Source organism: Chiloscyllium punctatum, chromosome 10 (genome assembly GCF_047496795.1).
Source record: "Chiloscyllium punctatum isolate Juve2018m chromosome 10, sChiPun1.3, whole genome shotgun sequence".
In the NCBI taxonomy this organism is placed as follows: domain Eukaryota; kingdom Metazoa; phylum Chordata; class Chondrichthyes; order Orectolobiformes; family Hemiscylliidae; genus Chiloscyllium; species Chiloscyllium punctatum.
Genome location: NC_092748.1, coordinates 105,396,923 through 105,422,074, shown reverse-complemented (window position 1 = coordinate 105,422,074; position 25,152 = coordinate 105,396,923). Strand labels below are relative to the sequence as shown.

The 25,152-nt window shown below is 42.7% G+C and overlaps 1 protein-coding gene across 2 annotated transcripts in view; it reads right to left on the bottom strand.

The window, feature by feature from the left end:
- Positions 1-25,152, bottom strand: part of LOC140482416 (contactin-associated protein-like 5) — a 1,296,746-nt gene that overhangs the window by 687,484 nt on the left and 584,110 nt on the right. For both annotated transcript variants that reach the window (XM_072579899.1, XM_072579898.1), the window contains exons 5-6: positions 4,967-5,170; positions 3,033-3,217 (exon numbers count right to left, since the gene is read on the bottom strand). In XM_072579899.1, the coding sequence (XP_072436000.1) occupies positions 3,033-3,217; positions 4,967-5,170 (389 nt within the window). The remainder of the gene's footprint in view (positions 1-3,032; positions 3,218-4,966; positions 5,171-25,152) is intronic.

Below are 25,152 nucleotides of genomic sequence, written 5' to 3'. Positions count from 1 at the left end.
CTGCTCTACCATTCAATCAGATCAGGATTGTTTTGAATTCCACATTCAAATCGACCCCAGTACACCTATGATTTTCCTTGCCTAAACAAGAATATATCTAACTCTGCATTACAAACATTGAATAACACCATCTGCACTACCTTCTCAGGCACAGAATTCCAATATCACACAAGCATCTGGGAGAAACAAAATCTCCTCACGTCTGTCCTAAAAGGGTGAAACCTAGTTTTTAAACAGTGCCCCTCATTCTGGACTCACCCACGAGATGAAAGATCATTTCCACTTGCACCTCACTGCAACTGTTCAAGTCACATCTCCTTCTTTTAACCCTGGAGTCAAGCCCAGTATTATAAAACAACCCACTCATTGCAGTCATCAATGGAATAAACCCCTTTGGAACATCCTTCAATGGATTAGTTAGGCAACGTTTGGAATAATACAGATGACATCGGTGGAGGCACAGGTAATTTTAGATGTGACGGGGAGGCTATGGAGGGGCTAGGAGCATGGGCAAAGAAGTGGAATACAATATGGAAAAATTTGAGGTTCTGCACTCTAGTAGGAAGAGTAGAGGCATGGTCTATTTTTTTAACTGGGGAAAGGCGTTAGAAATCTGAAGCAGATTGGGGTGGGAGTAGATTGGGTTGGGATATCTAGTCGGCATGGACGGGTTGAAACGAAGGGTCTGTTTCCATGCTGTACATCTCTATGACTCTATATAAGGACCTAGGAATCCTAGTTCAGGATTCTCTTAAGGTTAAGATGCAACCTCAGTTGCCAGTTAGGAAGCAAATGCAATGTTCACATTCATTTTGAGTGGACTAGAATATGAGAGCCAAGATTTGCTGCTGAAGGTCTACGAAGTTCTGGTCAAACCTCATTTGAAACATTGTGAGGAGTTTTGAGTCCCGTATCTGAGGAAATATGAGTTAGCATTGGAGGCAGTCTAGAGGAGGTTCACAAGAATAATGCTAGCATTGAAAGGCTTGACATATGAGGAGCAGTTGAGGATTGTGGGTCTGTACTTGATGGCATTTAGAAGGAGGAGAATGGACTTTTTTATTCATTAATTGGATTAAGGGGTCACTGGCCAGGTCAGCATTTATTGCTCATCCTTAATTGCCCAAAGGGCAGTTAAGGGTCAGACATATTGCTGTGGGTCTGGAGTCACAGGTCAGCCAGGATGACAGTTCCCTTCCCCAAAGGACATTAATGAACTAGATGGTTTTTCTGACAGTCAACAATGGATTTATGGTCATCACTGGGCACTTAATTCCAGATTTTTATTGAAATCAAATTCACCATCTTCTATAGAAGGATTTAAACCTGGGTCTCTAGATGATAATCTTTAGGTCGTCACCTTCCTGGATCTCATTGACACTTACAAAATTTTGAGAGACCTGGATAGAGTGAACATGGTAAAGATGTTTCCACTATTAGGACATTCTGGGACCCAAGGGCATAACTTTAGAGTGAAGGAAATGACCCTTTAGAACTGAGATGAGGAGGAATTTCTTCAGCCAGAGAGGTTGGTGAATCTGTGGAAGTCATTGCCACAGAAGGCAGTGGAGGTCAAATCATTGAGCGTATTTGGGACAGACATAGACTGGTTCTTGAATAGTAATTGGATCAAAGACTGGGAGAAGGCAAAACAAAGAAGTTGAGAAACATATCAGCCATGATCAAAAGACAGACCAAACTCTATAGGCCAAATGGCCTAATTCTGCTCCAAAATCATGGTTTTAGGGACAGGTTCCCTTCATCCACTATGCGCATTACTCTTTCAAAGATCTCTGATAAGTTGGTGAAACACCAATTCCTTTTTCACAAAACCATGCTGTTGCTTCCTGATTACCTTGAGTTTTCATAAGTGCTGAGCTACATAGACAACCTCTTTCATCATTGCTTCTGAACCCTTCCCTAAAACAGACATCAAGCTGTCTAACCTATAGTTTTTCTGTTTCCCTGCCTTCTTGAATAGAAAGCTATTATTTGCTACTTTGCAGAATCTACCAAATTTTCGAAAATTAAGACCAATGCATCTGCTACCTCAACAGTCACTTAATTAAAGACTCGAAGACAAAATACAGCAGGACCCATGGACTTGTTAGACCACTGTTCCAACACTTTGTTCAAAGCTGCTTCCCTGGTGATTGTATTTTTACCAAGTCCTCTTCCATTCCACCTCCTGATTTACAATAAAGAGAGGGAAGGCATTAGGATGGAAGATTAAGGAGTGAATTATAAGCTTAAGGCCCAATGTAGTTGATGGCATGACCATCATTGGTGCAGGCATTAAAACTGAGGAAACCCAAGAGACCAGAGATTGAGGTGTACCAAAACTGGGATGGCTTTGACATTCAGGGATGGGGATGGAATAAAACATGAAGGGTTTTAAAACCAAAGGTAGAAATTTTACAAGCGTGGTATTGCTTAATTAGGACAGTTTACTCAGCAATCACTGGGATGATGCTGAATGGGAGGAACGGTGCTATTAATCTATGTTAAATACAAATCAATATGTAAACGGCATCTATATTCTTAGAAAATGGATTTTGAATCATTGAGCCACCACAGGAGCTCTTATGCCTCAATGTCATGATTACAACAACCCATTGGCTGTATCAAAAACAAGGAACCAGAATTATGTCCTCCCCAATAAGAGTTTTTCCGCAACACCCATAATTTTTTAGAATAGAGACAATGGAGCACACATTCAAGCCCCAGCCTGATTCTGTCATAGGACGGGTAGTAGGGTGTTATATAAATTAACAGCCAAAAGCCATTCTTGGTTCAGGGCTATTATACTTTATGAAGTTTTAACAGCGTTTTTGACTTGTACTTTGATATATTTTGAGTTTGGAAAGCAAGGTAGCATGTCAAGTTGTATGGCTTTCAGTTAGCATTTTCTAAGCTCTGTGTACCTCTTAAATTTCGGCCATTACAATTGATAACAGAAACATTTTAAGGTGCACGTGCGTATGGTGTAAAGTGAAAACATTACATCGTATATCATGATAGATTAATAGTACCTCATAATCAATATCCAGATAATCAAACTCTCCTTTGGTTCGGAAGTGCTGTGTGTGCTGATCCACGGTGAAGTTCACTTGCTTGTTGTAGCGTTCGATAGTAATGGAGTGCCAGTGCTGATCATCGAGCAGACTCCCCAGAGTCACTGAGGTGTGGCCATCAACAGATCGCAGTTTTGCATCACCTTGGGTGTAGCACACAAAGGAGAAAGTCAAGAAGTCTAGCATTGAAAGATGATTGTGTTGCATAGAAAAAATCCTATACAACTGAGATGTGGAGGAATTTCTTCAGTCAGAGGGTGGTGAATCTGCAGGACTCATTGCCACAGAAGGCGGGGGGTGGGGGGGCAAGTCATTGGGACAGAAATAGATAGGTTCCTGATTAGGAAGGGGATCAAAGGTTGTGTGAGAAGGCGGGAGAATGGGGGTTGAGAAACATATCAGCCATGATCAAATGACAGAGCAAACTCTAAGGGCCAAATGGCCTAATTCTGCTCCCATATTATGGTATTAGAGACAGGTTCCCTTCATCCGCTTTACAATGACCTAGCAATCTGTGTCCTTGCATAATCAGGCCAAAGACAGCCATTTTATATTAATGTATCAAATCTCCTGATTATTGTAGATCATTTACTGGACTATTCAAGAATTAAAGTGACACTCTCTGTGAAAGTTGTTTGCAGATCTCAACATTTGATCTCTGCCTGTTGCTCTTTTGGATGTTTTCTTTGACATTCCTTCATGAATGTGTTCCAGTGGATTTTCCAGCCAGTTGGTTCCAGTTCTAATGAAGGAATTGACCATAAGATCATAAAGGGTAGGAGCAGAAGTAGGCCATTCAGCCCATTGAATCTGTTCTGCCATTCAATGAGATCATGGTCAATCTGATAATCGTCAAGTCCAATTTTTTGCATTTTCTCCCTATAACCCTTGATTTCCTTACTGATTAAAACCAGAATAAAAGAAGGTATAACATTTCTCTCAGGTGTTGCCACACTATCAAGACTATGCTTTGGTCACATAGTCAGAAATGCTGTAGACAAGCTGAGAAAATTGGACATTGGCTTTTCAGTGACTTCTAGCTAGCTCACCATCTTTGACAAATATATTAATGGCAAAAGTCACAAACTCATATATTTTCCTCATGCCTTTCAAGCCTCGGCTACCTTCTTGGGACACAAACAAAAACAGAAATTACTGGCATAGCTCAGCAGGTTTGGCAGCATCTATGGAGAGAAATCAGAGTTAACGTTTTGATTTGAGTGACTCTTCCTCAGGATTTTTAGCTTTATGTGGCCAGCAATGTATTTGAAGGTAGGGAAGATGTTTAGCCATTCCCTATATGTTCCCAAGTTGTAGTGAATTAACTTTTTCATCCATTTGCAACATGTGGAAATATTTGCACTTGAGGACTGGAGGTTGTAACAAAGTTTGTTAGAAACATTCAAGCATTCTCAAGCAGAATTCTTAATTTTTTAAAAATTCATTCATGGGTTGAGGCTGTTGCTGGCTAGGCCAGCATTTATTGCTCATCCCTAATTGCCCAGAGGGTAGTTAAGAATCAACCACATTGCTGGAGTCACATGTAGACCAGACTGGGTAAAGATGGCAGATTTCTTCTCTAAAGGACATTGGTGAACCAGATGGGTTTTTACAACAATCAGCAATGGATTCATGGTCATCATGAGATCCTTACGTCCAGATTTTACTGCGTTCAAATTATAACATCTGTCATGGTTGGATTCGAACCCAGGCCCCCAAAACATTACCTCGGTCACTGGATTAACAGTCTAAGCAATAGCACCACGAGGCCATTGCCTCCTTATCTTCCCTGAAGGAGGGAAGTCATGGGGAGAAGCCTGTTCTTAGTTTCAGACTACATCTCAAGATGTTCCAGTTCTTCAAACTATAAAGTAACAGAGCAAAACTCGTACCTAGATTGATCTGCAGTGAGAGTTTGCCTTTCTTCAGTTCCAGTGTGATGTAATCTCCCCGTTGTCCCTCTCCGTGCAGAACCACTCCATCACTTTGTAAGGTTTTGAACTTCAGGGAGATCATGTCCTTCACTGTACTCATACTCTTTTGGTTGAATCTGTAGAGCAGTGAGCTTCTGCCATCAAAATCAGCCATGTCTGACTCTGCAAACACAGGAGCACACAGATAATGACTTCCACAGAATGCATCGCTCTTCCACCATCATCCAACTCTTGACCCCCTCCACCCTTCCACTATTTCAAAGTGTGAAAGAACAGCTGAAGCTTGATGATGGATTGGGAATTGAACTCCAATATATTCCTTTACAGTTCTTTAGCCATGTACTGCATCACCAGGTGTTGGATAAGTAGGGTTATAGTGTGAAGTGACAGAGGAGGATTCTGGGAGTATGGTATTGAGATAGAGCATCAAATGTGATCACATTGAGTAGCAAAGCAGGTTCAAAGGATCAAATGGGCAACTCCTACTCTAAGTTCTAAGTCTCTAAGTTGTTCCACTGGCGCCAGAAGGATTGATATCTAAAGGACAAATTGAAAGAAATAAATGTAGAATATGGAGATTCTTTCATGCATAAGTAGCAAATTACATTGATCAGGAATTTACTGCCTGAAAGATGATGTTGGCAAAATCAACAGTCACTTTCAAAAAGGAATCAGACAAGTGGGATAGTTACTAAGCCGCTCAGATATAGGGAGGAGAATGAGACTAATCAGTCAGGTTTTTCAAAGATTTGCGATGAGGAATAGTCCTTGAATTTCTCTGGGATTCTTGATCAAGCTTTTGTGATAAAATATCACAGAAGATAACTTTTTTCAGATTTAACACCTCATGCTCTACAGTAGGAGTTAAAACCCCACCATTGCAGAGAGGAAATCTCATTAAAGTTCTGGAATTAAAATCTAGTCTAATTGTAATTCTATAACAGCTCTTTAATTTGGAGTGAATTATCAACATTCCAGGGGTACTGATTTGGTAGAGTAAATCAAATACCTGTACACACAGTAAACCCAGCTTCTAAAAATGTGTCGGTGTTTCTCTCAGATGTATACTATGGGGAGAAAATGAGTCACTTTTAGTTATTCATGGGATTGTGCTAGCATTTATTGTCCAACCCTAATAACCTTTGAACTGTGTGGGTTGCCAGTCCATTTCAGATGAGTGTTAAGACAACATTGCTGTCTGGAGTCACCTGTAGGCCAGACCAGGTAGGGATATCAGATTGCCTTCCCTACACGATATTAATGAAACAGATAGACCTTTATACCAATGCTTTCAACTGGGGACATGATTTGGAGATGCTGGTGTTGGACTGGGATGTACAAAGTTAAAAATCACACAACACCAGGTTTTAGTCCAACAGGTTTTTTTGGAAGCATTAGCTTTCGGAGCGCTACCCCTTCATCAGGTGGCTGTGGAGTACCAGATTGTAAGACACAGAATTTATAGCAAAAGTTTACAGTGTGAATGTAACTGAAATTATATATTGAAAAAGACCTGTAAGAACTGAAACCAACATGGTCATTCTAAAAGGTGACAGACTTAACAGACAATCCAGATCTTTTACACTTTAAACTTTTGCTATAAATTCTGTGTCTTACAATCTTATACTCACAACCACCTGATGAAGGAGCAGCACTTCGAAAGCTAGTGCTTCCAAATAAACCTGTTGGACTATAACCTGGTATTGTGTGATTTTTAACCTTCAATTGGGCTAGCTTTTATTCCCAGATTTTTAAAATTAAAGTTCAACATCTGTCTGGTGGGATTTGAATCCATATCTCCAGAACATTAGACCTTGGACTGTGTGATAAGTACTATAAGGTTCCTTGCCACCATATACTATTTACATGCTAATAACATAATAACATCACTTGACCCCAAAAGAGGCAATGGTATAAAAAATGTAGGTGGTTATTTTTCTCTTGAAGTTAAGAAACTAACCATGACAATGGCAATCATAAAGACAGGCAAGTTAGTAACATGGAAATATTCAGAAGATTGAATAAGAACATATGTTATATTTCTGCAGGGTTGCTATTAAAGCTGTTAATGGGTTGTGCTGGACAGCAGATGAAAATCATCTCGAGAAACCTTGCTAAGCATACACAGGCTCTTGCAGCTCAGGGGCCAGTGTGGCTCAGAAGTTATCCAAGAATGAGAGAAAATGTACACCTGAAGGCTGCAGTCTTTGAGCTGGGATCAGGACTGTGCAATTGTTGTTAATTAAGGCACGGTCATCAGTTAAGATCATTTATCAGACTGTAAATGACGTGATTAGGATTAATGAGAAGATGCCAGGTACAGTGAATTAGTCATCAGACCAAAACATGAAATAGCACAAGCAATTTAAGACCAAATGAGACAACCATACAGTTGTACCACAAATTTCATTTTAAAAGTGCATTTAATATGAAAATCACACTTCACCGCAGCGGATTCACATTAAATTCACTCTCAGAAGGGGGAGATTTAGGAAGCACATTCCAGAGCTTGCATCCAGGTCAATGAAGGCACAGCCTTATACTGTTGAATGAAAAGATATTGAGGTTAAGCAAGACTTTGGCTAGGCCATACTTAAGTCTATTGTGATCAATTCTGGTCACCACATTACAGAAAGAATGCGGAGGCTTTAGAGAGGGTGCAGAAGAGGTTTACCATAATGCTGCCTGGATTAGAGGGTATGAGCTATCAGGAGAGGCTAGAAAAACTCAGGTTGTTTTCTCTGGAGCGGCAGAGGCTGAGGGGAGACTTTATAGAAGTCTATAAAATTCTGAGGTACATTTGTAGGGTTGATGGTCAGAATCTTCTTGCCAGATTTGAAATGCGAGGGGGAAAGTTAAAAGGAGATGTGAGGGACAGGTTTTTGATACAGAGAGTGGTAGGAGTCAGGAACGTGCTGCCAGGGGAGGTGGTGGATGCAGATAGGATAGGGCCATTTAAGAGACTTTTTGATGAACACATGAATATGCAAGGGATGGAGGGATATAGATCAAGGGCAGGCAGACGGGATTAGTTGAATGGGCCAAAGGGCCCATTCCTGCGCTGCACAGTCCTATGTTCTATGTTCTAAGAGCCCAGAATATGGGGAGGACAGAGATCTCACAGAGGATCGAGATAGCATAGGAAGAAGGCAGGTGGAATTTGAAAACAAAGATGAAAATTTGAAGATTGAGGTGTTTCCGACTAGGAGACATAGCAGGTTAGCAAGGACTGAAGTAAAATAGCTGAAAAGATTTGTTACAAACAATGATAGGGGATAAGTGTTTTGGATGGGTTCAAATTTACAGAGAGTGTGAAGTGAGAGGATTCTCAGGAGCACATTGAGAATGACATGAAATTGAATTCTATTACTTCAGGGCTTTAGGATCCTGGAGCCATCTTGTAATGATGACACAGAGATGGTTTCCACTGAGTGGACAGAGTTTGTTAGAAAGATAATAGATTTCTGAGAATCCTCTTTCAACAGTGTAGCAGTAGGTTTAGTTATATCACAGATTACTACGTAAAATTGTATTTAGTATGAATATGTAATAAACAGAGCTTGGAAGAAGCTTTTGCCTGAAGATCTTACTTTCTCATTGATCAATCTGTCTTGAACCCAAACTCTTAGATTGAGCTTAAACAATCTGACCAAAGAGGTACAGACATGAGTACTACAGCACAAATTAAAATTGACATGGCGGGAAGATGAAATCTCCTCCTAGGTTATAATTAGTCTGGCATTGAACCATGTGCCAAGACACCTGAGCAACAATGGAGATAGGATAGGGGCATTTAAGAGACTTTTTGATGAACATCTCTCTGATTTTCCCCATCTAACTTGACTCTGTCCTACTGGAGCCTTGGATTCAATACATGTGACCTAATCATCATTAATTATACCACATTTTAAATTGAAATTCCAGAAGAGAAGCATATCAACAAAAATCATAGAATCATTGAACTTTCCAGAAGGGGGTCATTCAACCCATCATGTCTATACTGGCTCCCAAAAGAGCAACCCAGCTAGTCCCACTCTCCAGCCCTATCTCTATAACCCTCTAACGTCATCACTTTCAAATATATACCCAGCTCTCTTTTGAAAGAAGAAGGCTAAGAGGGGATTTGATAGAGACACACAAGATGATCAGAAGATTAGATAGGGTAGACAGTGAAAGTCTTTTTCCTAGGATGATCACGTCAGCTTGTATGAGGGGGCATAACTACAAATTGAGGTGTGATAGATTTAAGACAGATGTCAGAGGCAGGTTCTTTACGCAGAGAGTGGTAAGGGCGTGGAATGCCATACCTGCTAATGTAGTCAACTCAGCCACATTAGGGAGATTTAAACAATCCTTAGATAAGCACATGGATGAGTTTAGGGTAGTGTAGGGGGAACGAGCTGAGAATGGTGCAACATCAAGGGCTGAAGGATCTGTTCTGCGCTGTACGGTTCTATGTTCTCTGTTCTATGCTCTATGAAACCTCCTATGGAATCCACCTCCACCACTGTCCCAGGCAGTGCATTCCAAAGCGAACAACTACCTGAATAAAGACATTTCTTCTCTTTTCATTCCTAGCTCTTCTGCTGATAATCTTGAAATTGTGACACCTACTTACTGACATACTAACAAGTGGAAACAGAATATCCTTCTTTACTCTGTCAAAATGGTTCATAACTCTGAACACCTTAATAAGGTCACCTCTTAATCTTCTCCACTCCAAGGAGAATAAACCCAATCTCTCTAATCCTTCCTTGAATTTAAAATCCCTCATTCCTCATATCATTCCTAGTCCCTTTGAACTCTCTATAGGGTTTTCACATCTTTTCTTAAATGAAGTGCCCACACTTTTTTATTTTTGTCAAGAGTAAATTTAAACAGTTTATTTCACATACCTATGATTTACCTGTGAAAATTCATTTTTTCTAAAGTTCATGTTAGACCTCTTGTCATGAATATTAATAGAGGTGCTGTAAAAGGTTTGGAGCTATTTTCATATTAGACGGTTAGAAAATGTCTTAAATGCTGGACAGAACAGAAGATTACGATAGCCCTAGGTTGGAATTGGGCAGAAATATCAGATGTTATTTCAATTCTTTCATACCCATAGCTAATATCCATATAACCAGTTATCTCAAATTTAAGTGGAATAATGTGGATAAAATGAACCGGAGGGTGAAGTCGTAGATTTATTGTTGTGTTTTCCAAGTAAATTGTTTTACACATGCAGCTTACAGCAATATGTACATGATACAGTAAAATCAGGGAATAAGATGTGCCCAGGTTAAATCTAAAACTAATCAATGGAACAAAATGGACAATGGCTGAGCTGTTAATCTATGGAAGAAGCTCTTAGGAAGATGATTGAAACATCAAGCATTGATTCGTTCAAATACACAATAAGTATGACTCTTCCAGAAAATAATGTGATAGGATACTGTAAATAAGTAATTTATATAAAAACATATGAATGAGGAATAGTACACCACTCATTGCTCTGCCATTCAACAAGACCCTGACTGACCCAGAATCAAATTCCTCCAAACCTTCACAATTCATATGCTTATCCAAATGTCTTTTAAACTTTGAAATTGTGCCCACATCCACCATTTCCCGAGGTAAGTTCATTCCACTCATGAACCAACCCCTGTGTGAAAAATGTGCTCCCATGTCTTTTTTAAATCTCCCCCCTCTCACCTTAAAATGTGCCCCCGGTCTTAAAATCCCCCATTCCAGGGAAAAGACAATTATCATTAACTCTATACATACCTCTCATTGTTTTTTTAAATTTCTACCCGGTCATCTCTCAACCTCCTATGCTCCAGTGAACAAAGTCTCAGCCTATCCAGCCTTTCTTTATAACTCGATCCTTCCATACCTGGCAACACCCTGGTAAATCTCTTTTGAAACCTTTCCAACTTAATAATATCCTTCTTATAACAGGGCAACCAGAACTGAACACAGTATTTCAGGCAAGGCCTCACCAATGCCCTCTAGAAACTCAACATGATTTCCCAACTCCTATACTTGAAGGACTGAGCAATGAAGGCAAGCGTGCCAAATGCCTTTTTAACCCCCTGTCTATATATAATGCAAACTTCAAAGAATTTTAAAATTCAAACCTGTAACTCTGATTATTGTCGATTGTCATGATTTGTAATCAACACTGGACTGTTGTGTGTAGAATCATAGAATCCCTACAGGGTGGAAGCAGACCATTCAGCCTATCAGGTCCACCCGTGCCCTTTGGATAATCAAGGTTCCTCTGTATTGTGAGGAATGAAAAAATTTATCAGTTAGATGAGGGGATAAAATGTAATACCTCCAAGTTTGCAGATGACACAAGCTGGGTGGGACAGGGAACTTTGAGGAAGACGCTATTGTGTGATTTGGACATGTTGAGTGAGTGGGTAAATGCATGGTAAATGAAGTGTAATATGGATAACTTTGAAGTTATCCACTTTGGTAGCAGAAGCATGAAGGCAGATTATTACCTGAATGGCAATATGTTATGAAAGGGAGAGGTGCAATGCGATGTGTTCTTAAACATAGCTATTGAAAACAAAAATGCAGGTACAGCAGAGAGCGATGAATGCAAATTGTATGTTGTGAGAGGATTTGAGTACAGGAGCAAATGTACACGGTAATGCTGAGACCATACTGGAGTACCGTGTGAAATTTTGATCTCTGTACCTGAGGAAGGATCTACTAGCTATGAAAAGGATGCAAAAAAGTTTTCCCAGACTGATTGCTGGGATAACATAATTGACATATGAAGAGAGCAGGACTGGTTAGGACAGTCCAAACTGGAGAAACAGCATCTTATCTTCAGACTAGACACCTTACAACCTTCTGGACTTAATATTGAGTTCACGCCTTCAAATTGTAAACTCAATCCCATTCCTTCCCTTTCTTTTAGCTTTACTAGTTACATTCTGATGCCATGTCCTTTCTCCCCTCCCTCCACTCCAGTGTGACAAACTGCTCTTTCCAGTCTGGCAGTTAGACACACCATTGCTTTGCCATTCTCACACTCCGATCACTTGATTTGAAATATGAACATCCTTTCTCCAACACTGATAAACACCCGCCCTCCTTCCCAACTATTCCATAAATGCTGGCCCCTCCACACTTCGCATCAGCTCTGATGAAAAGTCATCTCAACTCGAAAGGTTAGCTTGCTCTGTCTCCATGGATGCAGCCTGACCTGCTGTGATTGCCAGCATTTTTTGTTATCAGTGGTGATGGAGGGGTTTTTTTTGGACTGAAAGCTTGTGACCAGCAGTTTGCCGCAAGGATTGATGTTGGGTCCACTGCTTTTTGTCATTTACATAAATGATGTGGATGTGAATATAGGAGGTACGGTTAGTCAGCTTGCAGACACTAAGATAGGTGGTAGTGGACAGCAAAGAAGGTTATCTTAGAGGGTAACAGTACCTTGATCAGATGGACCAATGGACCGAGGCGAGGCAGGTGGGGTTTAATTTAGATCAACCGAAGATGCTGTATTTTGGTAGGGCAAATCATTGCAAGATTTTAAAGGTTAATGATACGGGATTCTGGATTAGTGGTGCTGGAAGAGCACAGCAGTTCAGGCACCATCCGAGGAGCAGTAAAATTGACGTTTCAGGCAAAAGCCCTTCATCAAGAATACAGGCAGAGAGCCTGAAGCGTGGAGAGATACGTGAGAGGAGGGTGGAGGTGGGGAGAAAGTAGCATAGAGTACAATGGGTGAGTGGGGGAGTGGGGGAAGGTGATAGGTCGGGGGGGTAGGAGGGTTGAGTGGATAGGTGGAAAAGAAGATAGGCAGGTAGGACAACTCATGGGGACAGTACTGAGCTGGAAGTTGGGAACTGCGGTGTGGTGGGGGAAGGGGAAATGAGGAAACTGTTGAAGTCCACATTGATGCCCTGAGGTTGAAGTGTTCCAAGGCAGAAGATGAGGCGTTCTTCCTCCAGGTGTCTGGTGGTGAGGGAGTGGCGGTGAAGGTGGCCCAGGACCTCCATGTCTTCGGCAGAGTGGGAGGGAGAGTTGAAATATTGGGCCACAGGGCGGTGTGGTTGATTGGTGCGGGTGTCCCGGAGATGTTCCCTAAAGCGCTCTGCTAGGAGGTGTCCAGTCTCCCCAATGTAGAAGAGACCACATCGGGAGCAACGGATACAATAAATGATATTGGTGGATGTGCAAGTAAAACTTTGATGGATATGGAAGGCTCATTTAGGGCCTTGGATGTAGGTGAGGGAGGAGGTCTGGGCGCAGGTTTTGCAATTCCTGCGGTGGCAGGGGAAGGTGCCAGGATGGGAGGGTGGGTTGAAGGGGGACGTGGACCTGACCAGGTAGTCATGGAGGGAACGGTCTTTGTTAAAGGCGGAAAGGGGTGGGGAGGGAAATATATCCCTGGTGGTGGGGTCTTTTTGGAGGTGGCGGAAATGTCAGTGGATGATTTGGTTTATGCGAAGGTTGGTAGGGTAGAAGGTGAGCACCAAGGGCGTTCTGTCCTTGTTATGGTTGGAGGGGTGAGGTCTGAGGGCGGAGGCGCGGGATGTGGACGAGATGCGTTGGAGGGCATCTTTAACCACATGGGAAGGGAAATTGCGGTCTCTAAAGAAGGAAGACATCTGGTGAGTTCTGTGGTGGAACTGGTCCTCCTGGGAGCAGATACGGCGGAGGCGGAGGAATTGGGAATACGGGATGGCATTTTTGCAGGAGGTGGGGTGGGAAGAGGTGTAATCCAGATAGCTGTGGGAGTTGGTGGGTTTGTAAAAAATGTCGGTATCAAGGCACTCGTCATTAATGGAGATGGAGAGGTCTAGGAAGAGGAGAGAGGTGTCAGAGATGGTCCAGGTAAATTTAAGGTCAGGGTGGAATGTGTTAGTGCAGTTGATGAATTGCTCAACTTCCTCACGAGGGCACGATGTGGTGCCAATGCAGTCATCAATATAGCGAAGGAAGAGGTGGGGAGTGGTGCCGGTTTAATTACGGAAGACGGACTGTTCTACGTAGCCAACAAATAGACAGGCATAGCTGGGGCCCATACGGGTGCCCATGGCTACCCTTTTGGTCTGGAGGAAGTGGGAGGATTCGAAGGAGAAATTGTTAAGGGTGAGGACCAGTTCGGCCAAACGAATGAGAATGTCGATGGAAGGGTACTGTTGGGGACGTCGGTAGAGGAAGAAACGGAGGGCTTGGAGGCCCTGGTCATGGCGGATGGAGGTGTAGAGGGATTGGATATCCATGGTGAAGATGAGGTGTTGGGGGCCGGGGAAACGGAAGTCTTGGAGGAGGTGGAGGGCATGGGTGGTGTCTCGAACGCCTGTGGGGAGTTCCTGGAATAAGGGGGATAGGACAGTGTCGAGGTAGGTAGATATGAGTTCAGTAGGGCAGGAGCATGCTGAGACAATGGGTCGGCCAGGGTGGTCAGGCTTGTGGATCTTGGGAAGGAGGTAGAACCGGACAGTGCGGGGTTCCCTGACTATGAGGTTGGACGCTGTGGGTGAGAGGTCTCCTGATGTGATGATGTTCTGTATGGTCTGGGAGATGATGATTTGGCAATGAGGGGTGGGGTCATGGTCGAGGGGGCGGTAGGAAGAGGTGTCCTCGAGTTGGCATTTGGCTTCAGCGGTGTAGAGGTCAGTGTGCCAGACTACCACTGCACCCCCTTTATCCGCTGGCTTGATGATGAGGTCGGGATTGGAGCAGAGGGATTGGAGGGCTGCGCGTTGTGAGGGTGAGAGGTTGGAGTGGGGGAGGGGGGTTGACAGGTTGAGGCGGTTAATGTCGTGGCGGCAGTTGGAAATGAAGAGATCGAGGGCAGGTAATAGGCCAGCGCGGGGTGACCGAGTGGATGCAGTGTGTTGGAGGTGGGTGAAGGGGTCCTCGGAAGGTGGGCGGGAGTCCTGATTGTGAAAGTAAGCTCGGAGGCGGAGGCGGCGGAAGAAGTGTTCGACGTTACGGCGTGTATTAAATTCATTGATGTGTGGACGGAGGGGGATGAAGGTGAGTCCTTTGCTCAGGACTGATCGTTCGTCCTCAGTGAGTGGGAGGTCTGGAGGGATGGTGAAAACTCAGCAGCGCTGGGAGCAGGGATGTGGTGTGGGTGTGGAGCCGGTAACTGGAGTGGGTGTTTTGGTGGGTAGAATGGGGGTGGAGTCATGAGCGGGGGTGGTGTTCCCCTCAGGGTTCTGGGGGGCGGGGATGGTGACAGTGGGATCTGTAGGGAGTATGTCAGCAGAATGCAGGTGAGTGGCGTTGGAGGTTAATGGTAAGGCCCTGGGGAGTGTTGACAAACAATAGGACCTAAGGGTGCAGGTACATAATTTCTTGAAAGTGGAGTCACAAGTAGACAAGGAGGTGAAGAAGGTGTTTGGTACTCCTGCCTTCACTTTTCAGTACATTGACTACAAAAGTTGGGAGGTTATGTCGCTTCTGTACAGGACATTGTTGAGGCCATTTTTCAAATACTGCATCCACTGTTCAAGGAAAGATTTTGTTAAAACTGAAAGAGTTCAGGAAAGATTTACAAATATGTCACTGGGATTGGAGGGTTTGAGCTCTAGCAAGAGGCTGAATAGGCTGAATAGGCAGGGATTTTTTCCCTGCATCACTGGAGGCTGAAGGGTGACTTTACAGAAGTTTATAAAATCATGAGGGGCATGGATAGGATGCTAAGTTCTTTTGCCACGATATGGAAGTCCAAAGCTGGACAGCATAGATTTAAGGTGAGAGGGAAAGATTTAAAAGAGACCTGAGGGGCAACATTTTCACGCAGAGGGTGGTGCATGTATTGAACGAGCTGCCAGAGGAAGTGCTGGGAGTTGGTACAATTACTACATTTAAAAGGCCTCTGAATGGGTATATGAATAGGAAGGGTTTGGAGGGATATGGGCTACATGCTCAAAAAAGAGACTCGATCAGTCAGGATTTCTGTTTAGAGACAAAAAAAACTGCAGAAGCTGGATTCCAAGGTAGACAAGCAGGAGGCTGGAAGAACACAGGAGGTGGTGAGGCCAACGTTTTGGGTGTAACCTTTCTTCAGGACTGAGGGTGGGTGTGAGGGGAGCCACAGACAAAGGGGGTGGGGAGGTCAGGGTGTTGAGGTGGGGTAGTGAAGACAGGTAGAGGGCATGTCCTGGTTGGCCGATGGGAGGAATGAATCCAGTTGGTGGCTGGAAGGAAGGGTCAATGAGAGGAATGGAAGAGGGTGGGGGTGGGTGGGGGGGGGGTTTGTTGGGGAGGGGGGGCTGCTGGAAAGGGAGTCAGGAGTGTTGAATCAAAGAACAAAGAAAAAAACAAAGAAAACTTACAGTCCAGGAACAGGCCCTTCGGCCTTCCAAGCCTGAGCCGATCCAATGTACTTTCTAAACATGTCACCCAATTCCTAAGCATCTGTAACCCTCTGCTCTCCACCTACTCATGAATCTGTCCAGATGCATGTTAAATGAATCTACCGTACCTGCCTCTACCACCTCTGCTGGCAACGCATTCCAGACACCCACCACCCTCTGTGTGAAGTACTTGCTGCGTGTATCCCCCTTAAGATTTTCACTTCTCATCTTGAAAGCGTGACCGCTCGTTATTGGATCCTTCACCCTGGGAAAAAGCTTATCTCTGTCTATCCTGTCTATACCCTTCATAATTTTGTAGACCTCAACAGCACCCCCATCTCATTTTTTTTTCCAATGAAAACAAACCTAACCTACTCAATCTCTCTTCAGAGCTAGTACTTTCCATCCCAGACAACATCCTCGTAAACCTTCTCTGCACCCTCTCCAAAGCAAGCACATCCTTTTGGTAATGTGGCAACCAGAACTATACAAAGTATTCTAAATGCGGCCAAACCAATGTCTTGTACAATTTTAACATGACCTGCCAGCTCTTATTCTCCATACCCCGTCTGAGTCTTCTGAATTGTCGGCTGCCCAGGAAGAAGATGAGGTGTTGTTCCTCCACCCTCGAAATACCAGGTATCTTCCCCTGCAACTGGAAAAGTTGGAAAACCTGTCAGGACACCACCCCTTCACCTCCATTCAGGTGAGACAGAGGTTCACCTGCCTCTCTTCCAACGTAGTTTACTGCATCAGGTGCTCCCGATGTGATCTTCTCTACATTGGGGAGACCAAACATAAACTAAGAGAATGTTTCACCAAATATCTCAGCTGGAACCGCAGGGGCTGACCTCACCTCCCAGTCACCGCCCACCTTAATTCCCCTTACCACCCCCTTTCCGACATGATTATCCTTGGCCTCCTCCATTGCCACAGCGAATCAAACCACAAATTCGATCAACAACACCTCATCTCCTGCCTGGGCAGCCTACAGCCCGGAGGACTCAACATTGAGTTCTCCAATTTCAATAACTTCCCTTCCCATCCTCCGTCTCCCATCTCAGCTCCGCATTCCACCCCCCCCCCCTTCCATTTTTCTCATCGACCCTTCCTTCTAGCTACCAACCGGATTCATTCCTCCCATCGACCAACCAGGTCGTACCCTCCACCTGTCTTCACCTATCCCTGCCTTACCACCCTGTCCTCCTCCCCAACTCCTTTATCTGCAGATCCCCCTACACCCACCCCCAGTCCTGAAGACAGGTTACATCCAAATCGTCGACTTCTGCACCTCCTGATGCTGCCTGGCTTGCTAGGATATTTGGTCGGCGTGGATGAGTTGGACCAAAAGGTCTGTTTCTGCGTTGGACAGTTCTATGGCTCTATATTCAGAATTAGGGGGATCTCATTGAGGCTTATTAAATTCGAACAGTATAGACAGGTAAACACAGCAAAAATATTCCTGATGACCTGGGGAGTCCAGAACCAGGAGGCTCAGACCAAAGATACAGAGTAGGCCTTCAGTCCTGAGCTGAGAAGAAAATTCTTCATCTAGAGAATGGTGAGCCTGTGAAATGCTCTGTCACAGAAAGCAGTTGAAGCAAAAACACTGAATGTTTTCAAGGGTGATATAATTTAGGGCTAAAGGGATCAAATAGGAGAAAGAAGGAACAGGATACTGAGTTGTACAATCGGCCACGATCACATTGAATGGCAGAGCAGGCTCAAAGGGCTGAATGGCCTACTCCTCTTCCTACTTTCCATATTTCTATGCTTCTGTTTTTCTAATTATCTTATTTCCATGCTATGAAGTCTATTCTCTCGCTGTGTATCCTATTGTTTTACCTTGGCTACTGTCTGACGCTGAACTGACCTGTTCAAACCTTGGTATCCTCTTAGATTCAGAGCTGAGCTTCTGAGCCCATATCCATTTCTCAACAAGACCCTCTGCTTCTACCTCTCTAACAATGTCCATCTTCACCCCTCCATCAGGCAGGATCTTTTATTTGTCTCCTTTGTTACCTTGAGATTGAATATTCCACTGTTGTCCTGACTGGTCTCCCAACATCCACCTTTCTTAAACTTTGACCTCATCTAAATCTCTGCTAATCACATCTTAATTCACATCATGTCTGGCAGTACCTCAAATTATAAAATAAAATAGAACTCTGAGGTACAGAAGGAGAGATTTTTCATGGGTAACAAAAAATAATCCGATATGCTAAGTTTTGAGGAGCATTCTAAAATAGGATAGAGGGTTCAACAGGCAAAGATTTTTAGAGGCAGAATTCTAGAGTTGATGGGGTAGGCAGCTAAATGAATGGCTCCCAAAAACTGGAGTAATGAAACTGGAGATGAGTTGGGCCCAGGACTGCCGGGATAAAGACACGGATCCAAATTATGTGTGATAACAATCATGAACAGAGTTAGAGGAGGATGTTGTGCCAACTGCTGTAACGAGATAGAGAAAGTGGAAGAACAGATATGCATTGCACACCTCTGAACACAGCAGTGTCTCGATAGCAGACAGAAGTTTCAGCTAAGGCTACACATTCAATTATCTGGAGTAGAACATGAACTCATAACCTTCTGACAGAGGGAGGTATGCTACCATAAGCAAAGGCCCATACTTAACTCACCAGCAAAAATCATTTACTTAATTGTAATATTAAATCCAATAAAGAATTCTAAATCTTTCATAAAGAAGAAGGATTAACTGGGAGATGGATAATCTCTCTTTATAGAAAGCTACATAGATAAGCTTGCAAACTGTGGAGGGTTCTCAACTGAGTAGCATGTTAATTAAATTCCATAAAACTCAGGAAGTAGGTTGTTAACTTGACAGTTTTCCCTCTTGCTAAGAACAGCTCATAATTCTTTTTGGAGCTTCTACTAAATTAATGCTTTGTTCTGGTTTTTCGATTCCAGAGGAAACAAAAAGAGACACACAAAGTGTTAAGAATATTTATGGGGTATAAGCAAAGTTTGGAGAGAGAGAGAAGGGGTGGGGAGGAGGTGCGGAGAATGTGAGCATGGTGAGTGAGCAGGCACAGGCTAATTCTTTGCATTCATAAATGTGAAATGATGTGTCATGTGTGAATTTAATTAAATTGAAGATGACATCGAGGGAGCTGCTGAAGGCACATTATCAAAATGCCCTGCAACATAGTTAGATTAATTTTGATACTCTGCATTTCCTTTATTACAGCAGATCACTGTGGTGCCACTTCATTAGTTATAACATATCATTTTGAGTGCAATATTTCTGAGGTACTGAAACAAGGTATTAAACATCATAGCTGCAGTACATGGATCAAGGGTAAGTTGCTTTCATTGATAGTCTTGCTTCAGAAGTTAATGCATTTTACACAACAGATAAAATATAAATGATGTTACCATCTAGCTTTTGCACACGAGAAGCTTACCAGGAGAGAATTGGAATGTCTCCCATTCTATATAATACATATGATCAAAAAGCCCCACTCATTGATCACCCTGTCAGTACTGACCTGTTCTGGCTATCTATGCACTGCACTACAACCTTAGAACTCTCAATCCTTGGATGGTTTCATACCAGCCTCCCCGATCTCCACACCTGACCTCTGCCTGTCTATGCAACTTCTGCTCTCCTCAGCCCAAGAGGAGTATGGGAGATGCTATGAGGTTCAGAAAAGAATTCCATTCTGAAGGGAAATAAAGACTGAACATAACAATCGTGAAGGGGGACAAAAAAGGCACAATCAATGAAAACTGGAAGAGCAAATCATGAGCTTTGGTTGGTAACTAAAGGTCGCATATGTAAGTAACAGCATTAATTCGTGAGGCAGTCATGGTCAGTTCTGTAGGTACTTGAGTGAAATAAGATAGAAGCCATATAGTCCTGGGATAAGTCGGTATTAACTTGGAAGAGGGGAACGTAATGAAATATTTGGGTCTCATGGGTGAGAAAGAGACAAAGGAAAAAAGGCAAAGGGTGGAGGAGGCCACAAGAATTATTTCTTGATGTGTGTTAAGGTAGTGGATCTCAACAGCAGTAATTTTTTTTAGATTAGATTAGATTAGATTTGTGGGCGGCACGGTGGCACAGTGGTTAGCACTGCTGCCTCACAGCGCCAGAGACCCGGGTTCAATTCCCGACTCGGCGACTGACTGTGTGGAGTTTGCACGTTCTCCCTGTGTCTGCGTGGGTTTCCTCCGGGTGCTCCGGTTTCCTCCCACAGTCCAAAGATGTGCACGTCAGGTGAATTGGCCATGCTAAATTGCGCGTAGTGTTAGGTAAAGGGGTAAATATACAGGAATGGGTGGGTTGCAGTTTGGTGTGGACTTGTTGGGCCGAAGGGCCTGTTTCCACACTGTAACTAATCTAATCTAATCTAAACTCTGAAGGTAATGCCCCTCTAGCATCTTAAAGCAAGTGGGAGAATGTGAAGAACAACAATTATGACATCTGCCACACACAGAAATAGCTCAAAGTTCTTCATAAAGGGTTACCTCCAGATTGCAATCTTAGGGAAGTGTATATCCACATGTGGGGATGTCATGCGAGACCAGGTGGAATTGTCACTTGACTCAAATAATGTTCTGGGGACCTGGGCTTGAATCCCGCCACAGCAGATGGTGGAATTTGAATAAGGCGAGGCGAAAGTGAGGACTGCAGATGCTGGAGATTAGAGTTGAGAGCGTGGTGCTGGAAAAGCACAGCAGGTCAGGCAGCATCTGAGGAGCAGGAGAATCGATGTTTCGGGCAAAAGCCCTTCACTTGGAGGATTGAATTAAAAATTGCATGAACTGGCCTCAGTTCTAATGCTCACTCTCGTCACAGACTCCTTGTCAAGTCATTGCCCATGCAATGCGTGGAATGAGTATAAAACAGCCAGAATAAGGACCTTAAGGAAGGGCTTTTGCCTGAAATGTCGATTTTCCTGCTCCTCGGAATTTGAGTAAGAATCGACTGATGACCATGAAATCAATGCGCTTTGTTGGAAAAACCCATCTAGTCACTCACTAATTTCCTTGACTGAAGAAAATCTGCCATCTTCACTTATCCTGGCCTACATTTGACTCCAGAGCCACAGCAATGTGGTTACTCTCAACTGCCCTCTAAACCACCTGATGAAGGAGCAGTGCTCCGACAGCTAGTGCTTCCAAATAAACTATAACCTCATGTTTTGTGATTTTTAAATTTGTAAGTCCTCTAAAATGGTTTAGCAAGCCACTCAGTTCAAGGACAGCAAGGGACTGGTATTAAATGCTGGCCAGCCAGTCATGCCCATGTCCCAGGAGTGAATAAAAAATAGCATGAACTTGCCTCAGTTCTAATGCTCACTCTAGTCACAGACTCCTTGTCAAGTCATTGCCCATGCAATGCATGGAATGAGTATAAAACAGCCAGAATAAGGACCTTAAGGAAGGGCTTTTGAAAATATTAACAGTGTGCGAGAGCTATATGTCTAAGTTAGTTATAATGATTTTCGCAGAAGTGACAGAATTCTTGTACTGGACTAAACATGGTCTGATTTTCAATTTATTCGACCAGTTTGCTTTCAAACTGGAACTCTTCATGTGATGCACATCATTAAGCTATAATTAATTAGACCTAGTAACCATTTCTATATTTACTTCAGTTAATTATCATGATCCAGGGATGAGGAATTATCAGTAAAGCTTTTACAGCAAAGATAAATTCTGCACTTTCAATTCAGCGTGAGCTTCATACATTTTCATGAGGGGAGTTAATCCAACATAGACTTTGGATCGAACCTGTGGCTTAGTTCCACATTAAGTCAGGGACTTATCAACGAAGCCATCGGGGAGCCTGAAGTGGCTTTTAGCAAGAGTGTCCGTGCATATTAAAGGGAGTAAAGAAAGAGATAGCAGAGGAACTATTACATTATACATAACAAATCATTAGAAATGGGAACAGTGCCAGAGAGCTGTCAGACAGCCAGTGACATGTTTATATTTGAAGAAGAAAGAGAAATAAGTCCAGGTATCTGAAGTTTCATTAGCTTAATGTTTGTGGCAGTAAAGATAACGTAATCCTTACTCAATGGCATAATAGTTAAACATCTAAAAACTGAAAGTGCAATGAATAGTCAGACCGGATTTCAATAGCTAGGGTTAGATTTGACCAAAGTTATTGAATTCTTTGAAGAAATAAAATTTACAAGTGATAATGGCAATGTGCAAGATGTAATATTTTCAACAGGTTTTGGATAAGGTGCCACAAAATGGACTCCTGATTAATATTAGTGCATCCAGAGTTAGGAACAAGTAACAGAGAAGATAGCAAGTTGCCTATAAAACTAAAAAGGGGAGGCGAGGGATTGAGGGAAGCAAGCAGACAAAAGGTGGGCACATGGGAATGATGCTTGACCCACCATTTCTCACAATGTGCATGCATTAAAAACTTCTCACTTCTAACTGCTGAAATTGAATTCCTTTGGAATACAATAATTATAACATTTATATAGTGCATTTTATGTCATAAAAAATTCCACCATACTTGACAGGAGATAATAGTTGGCCAGAAGCAATATAAGAACCAATTAAGAAAGGTGTCAAAAAACATGATAAACTTCAAAGGAGTGTCTTAAAGGCTGATCAGCTTAGGGAGAGGAGTTCAGTTCTTGTGGCTAGTGCAAACTGAAGGTACATCCAACAGTGGTGGCCGAATTACAATCTGAGAAAAGTAAGAGGCCCAAGATAAGGAAGCAGAGAAATGCAACAGTATGATGGTCTGGACGTAAGGATTTGAAAACAAAGGTAGGGATTTTAAATAAAAGCAAACAAAGTATGGGAAACTCCGCAGATCTCACAGCCTTTGTGGAAACAGTGAGAAATACTGTTAACATATTGTATTCAGTATGGCTCTTCCTCAGAACTGAAGAGAGATTTGGAAAAAGTAGTGAAGTTATGCTGTGAAAAAAGGACAGCATCTCCTGTCACCAATGATTACAGGCAATTATGTATAGACATACATCCGGAAATGCACACACTATGATTCCATGGTTATGGCTACATTGGGCTGATGCTTGACTGGATTGTGAGACAACTTGCTCAATTTCCATACGAGCCCCCAGACTCTGCAGACTTGACAGCACTATGTCTGCTGTTGTAACTTCCTATACCAGATGGTCCATCCAGTTTCATTGCATGAACTGAATTGCATGCTAAGCCATTTCAGAGTTAACAGTCAACCACATTGTGGATCCTGAAACACACTTCGGCCAGACCAGGTAACAGTGGCAATTTCCTTCCCTAAAGGACACTAGTGAGCCACATAAGTTTTTTTTATGACAATCAACAGTCGTTATCATGAGCCTTTAATTCCACATTTTTATTGAAGGCAAATTCGACCATCTGCTGTGGTGGCATCCAAATGCAGAATCCCAGCACATTAGCTGGATTACTCAGCTATTGCCTCCTCTGCACACTAACCTGAATTCCCGCAGGTCGCATAGTTCCTAAAAAAATTATCCTTAAACACTACACGTATCAGTCTGCACTCTGGTGTAAACTACTGCACACCACAGCAGGAATATGTTTCACAATACATTCAAACACAGATAGTTTGGTCATAAATTACATATGCAACTGGAGAAGAGATTTTATTTTTGGATCCAAGATGTAATTAAGGCTATGCAGTTACCGTACGTTAGACAGAAACTCCATTCTTTCATATTTTCTTTCCAAAACAAAATCAATTTAGCATTGGCTGACCTCCCGTTCATTCAAATTAACATTCGTAGCTGAGGGACAATTTCTAATCATGAGAGCTATGGTTTCATTAGCTCTTCTTATTATGGAAGAATTTTAAAAAGAAAAATATTCAGGAATTTGTCACCTATAGTTAAAGGTTATTGCTCTGCTCTCTGTCAATGTGGTACCATAAAAAATGCTAAAGAATCCAGATAGTTTTATAATTGCATCCTTTCTGACAATGTGCGACTCATTGAAGATGAATGATGTACAATTCAATGAAGAACACATAAGAATGTAAAGAAATAGGAGCAGGAGAATACAAACCAGCAAGCCTGTTTTGCCATTCAGTACAACCACCATCGATCTTAATTTGCAACTCTGCCTTCATATTCATTCCACACATCCCTTGAGAATTGAAGGTGGTGGCATACTGGGAATGTAGAGGACATTCATTTTCATTCATTCACGGGATGAGGGCATCACTGGCTATGTCAGCATTTATTGCCCATCCTTAATTGCCCAGAGGGCAGTTACAAGTAAAAAAAAACAAAGAACTGTCATGCTGGAATCACAAACAGAAATTGCTGGAGACTGTTCTGAAGAAAAGTCACTCGACGCAAAAGGTTAATTCTGTTTTCTCTCCACAGATGCTGTCAGACCTGCTGTGATTTTTCCAACAACTTCTGTTTATGTTGGGAGTTAAAAGTCAACAGCATTGCTGTGGATCTGCAGTCACACATTGTCCAGACCTGGCAAGGATAACATTTTCCCTCCCAAAAGGACAGTAGTGAACCTGGTACATTTATCCAACAATCAACAATGGCTTCAAGGTTATCATCAGACTCTTAATTTCAAACTCTTGCTTTATTGAATTAAAATCCCACCATCTGCTATGGCAGGACTCAAACCCAGGTCTCCAGAACATTACCTGGGTCTGGGTCTCTGGGATTAACAGACCATCAGCAATACCACTAGGCTTTCACCTCCTCTGTATAAAGGCAGACGAGGCACATGTGAGAGAACAGACATCATAGGTTGTAATTTAACTAAAGGAAAGTGAGATGAGATTCCCTACAGTATGGAAACAGGTCCTTCAGCCCAACAAGTCCATGTCAA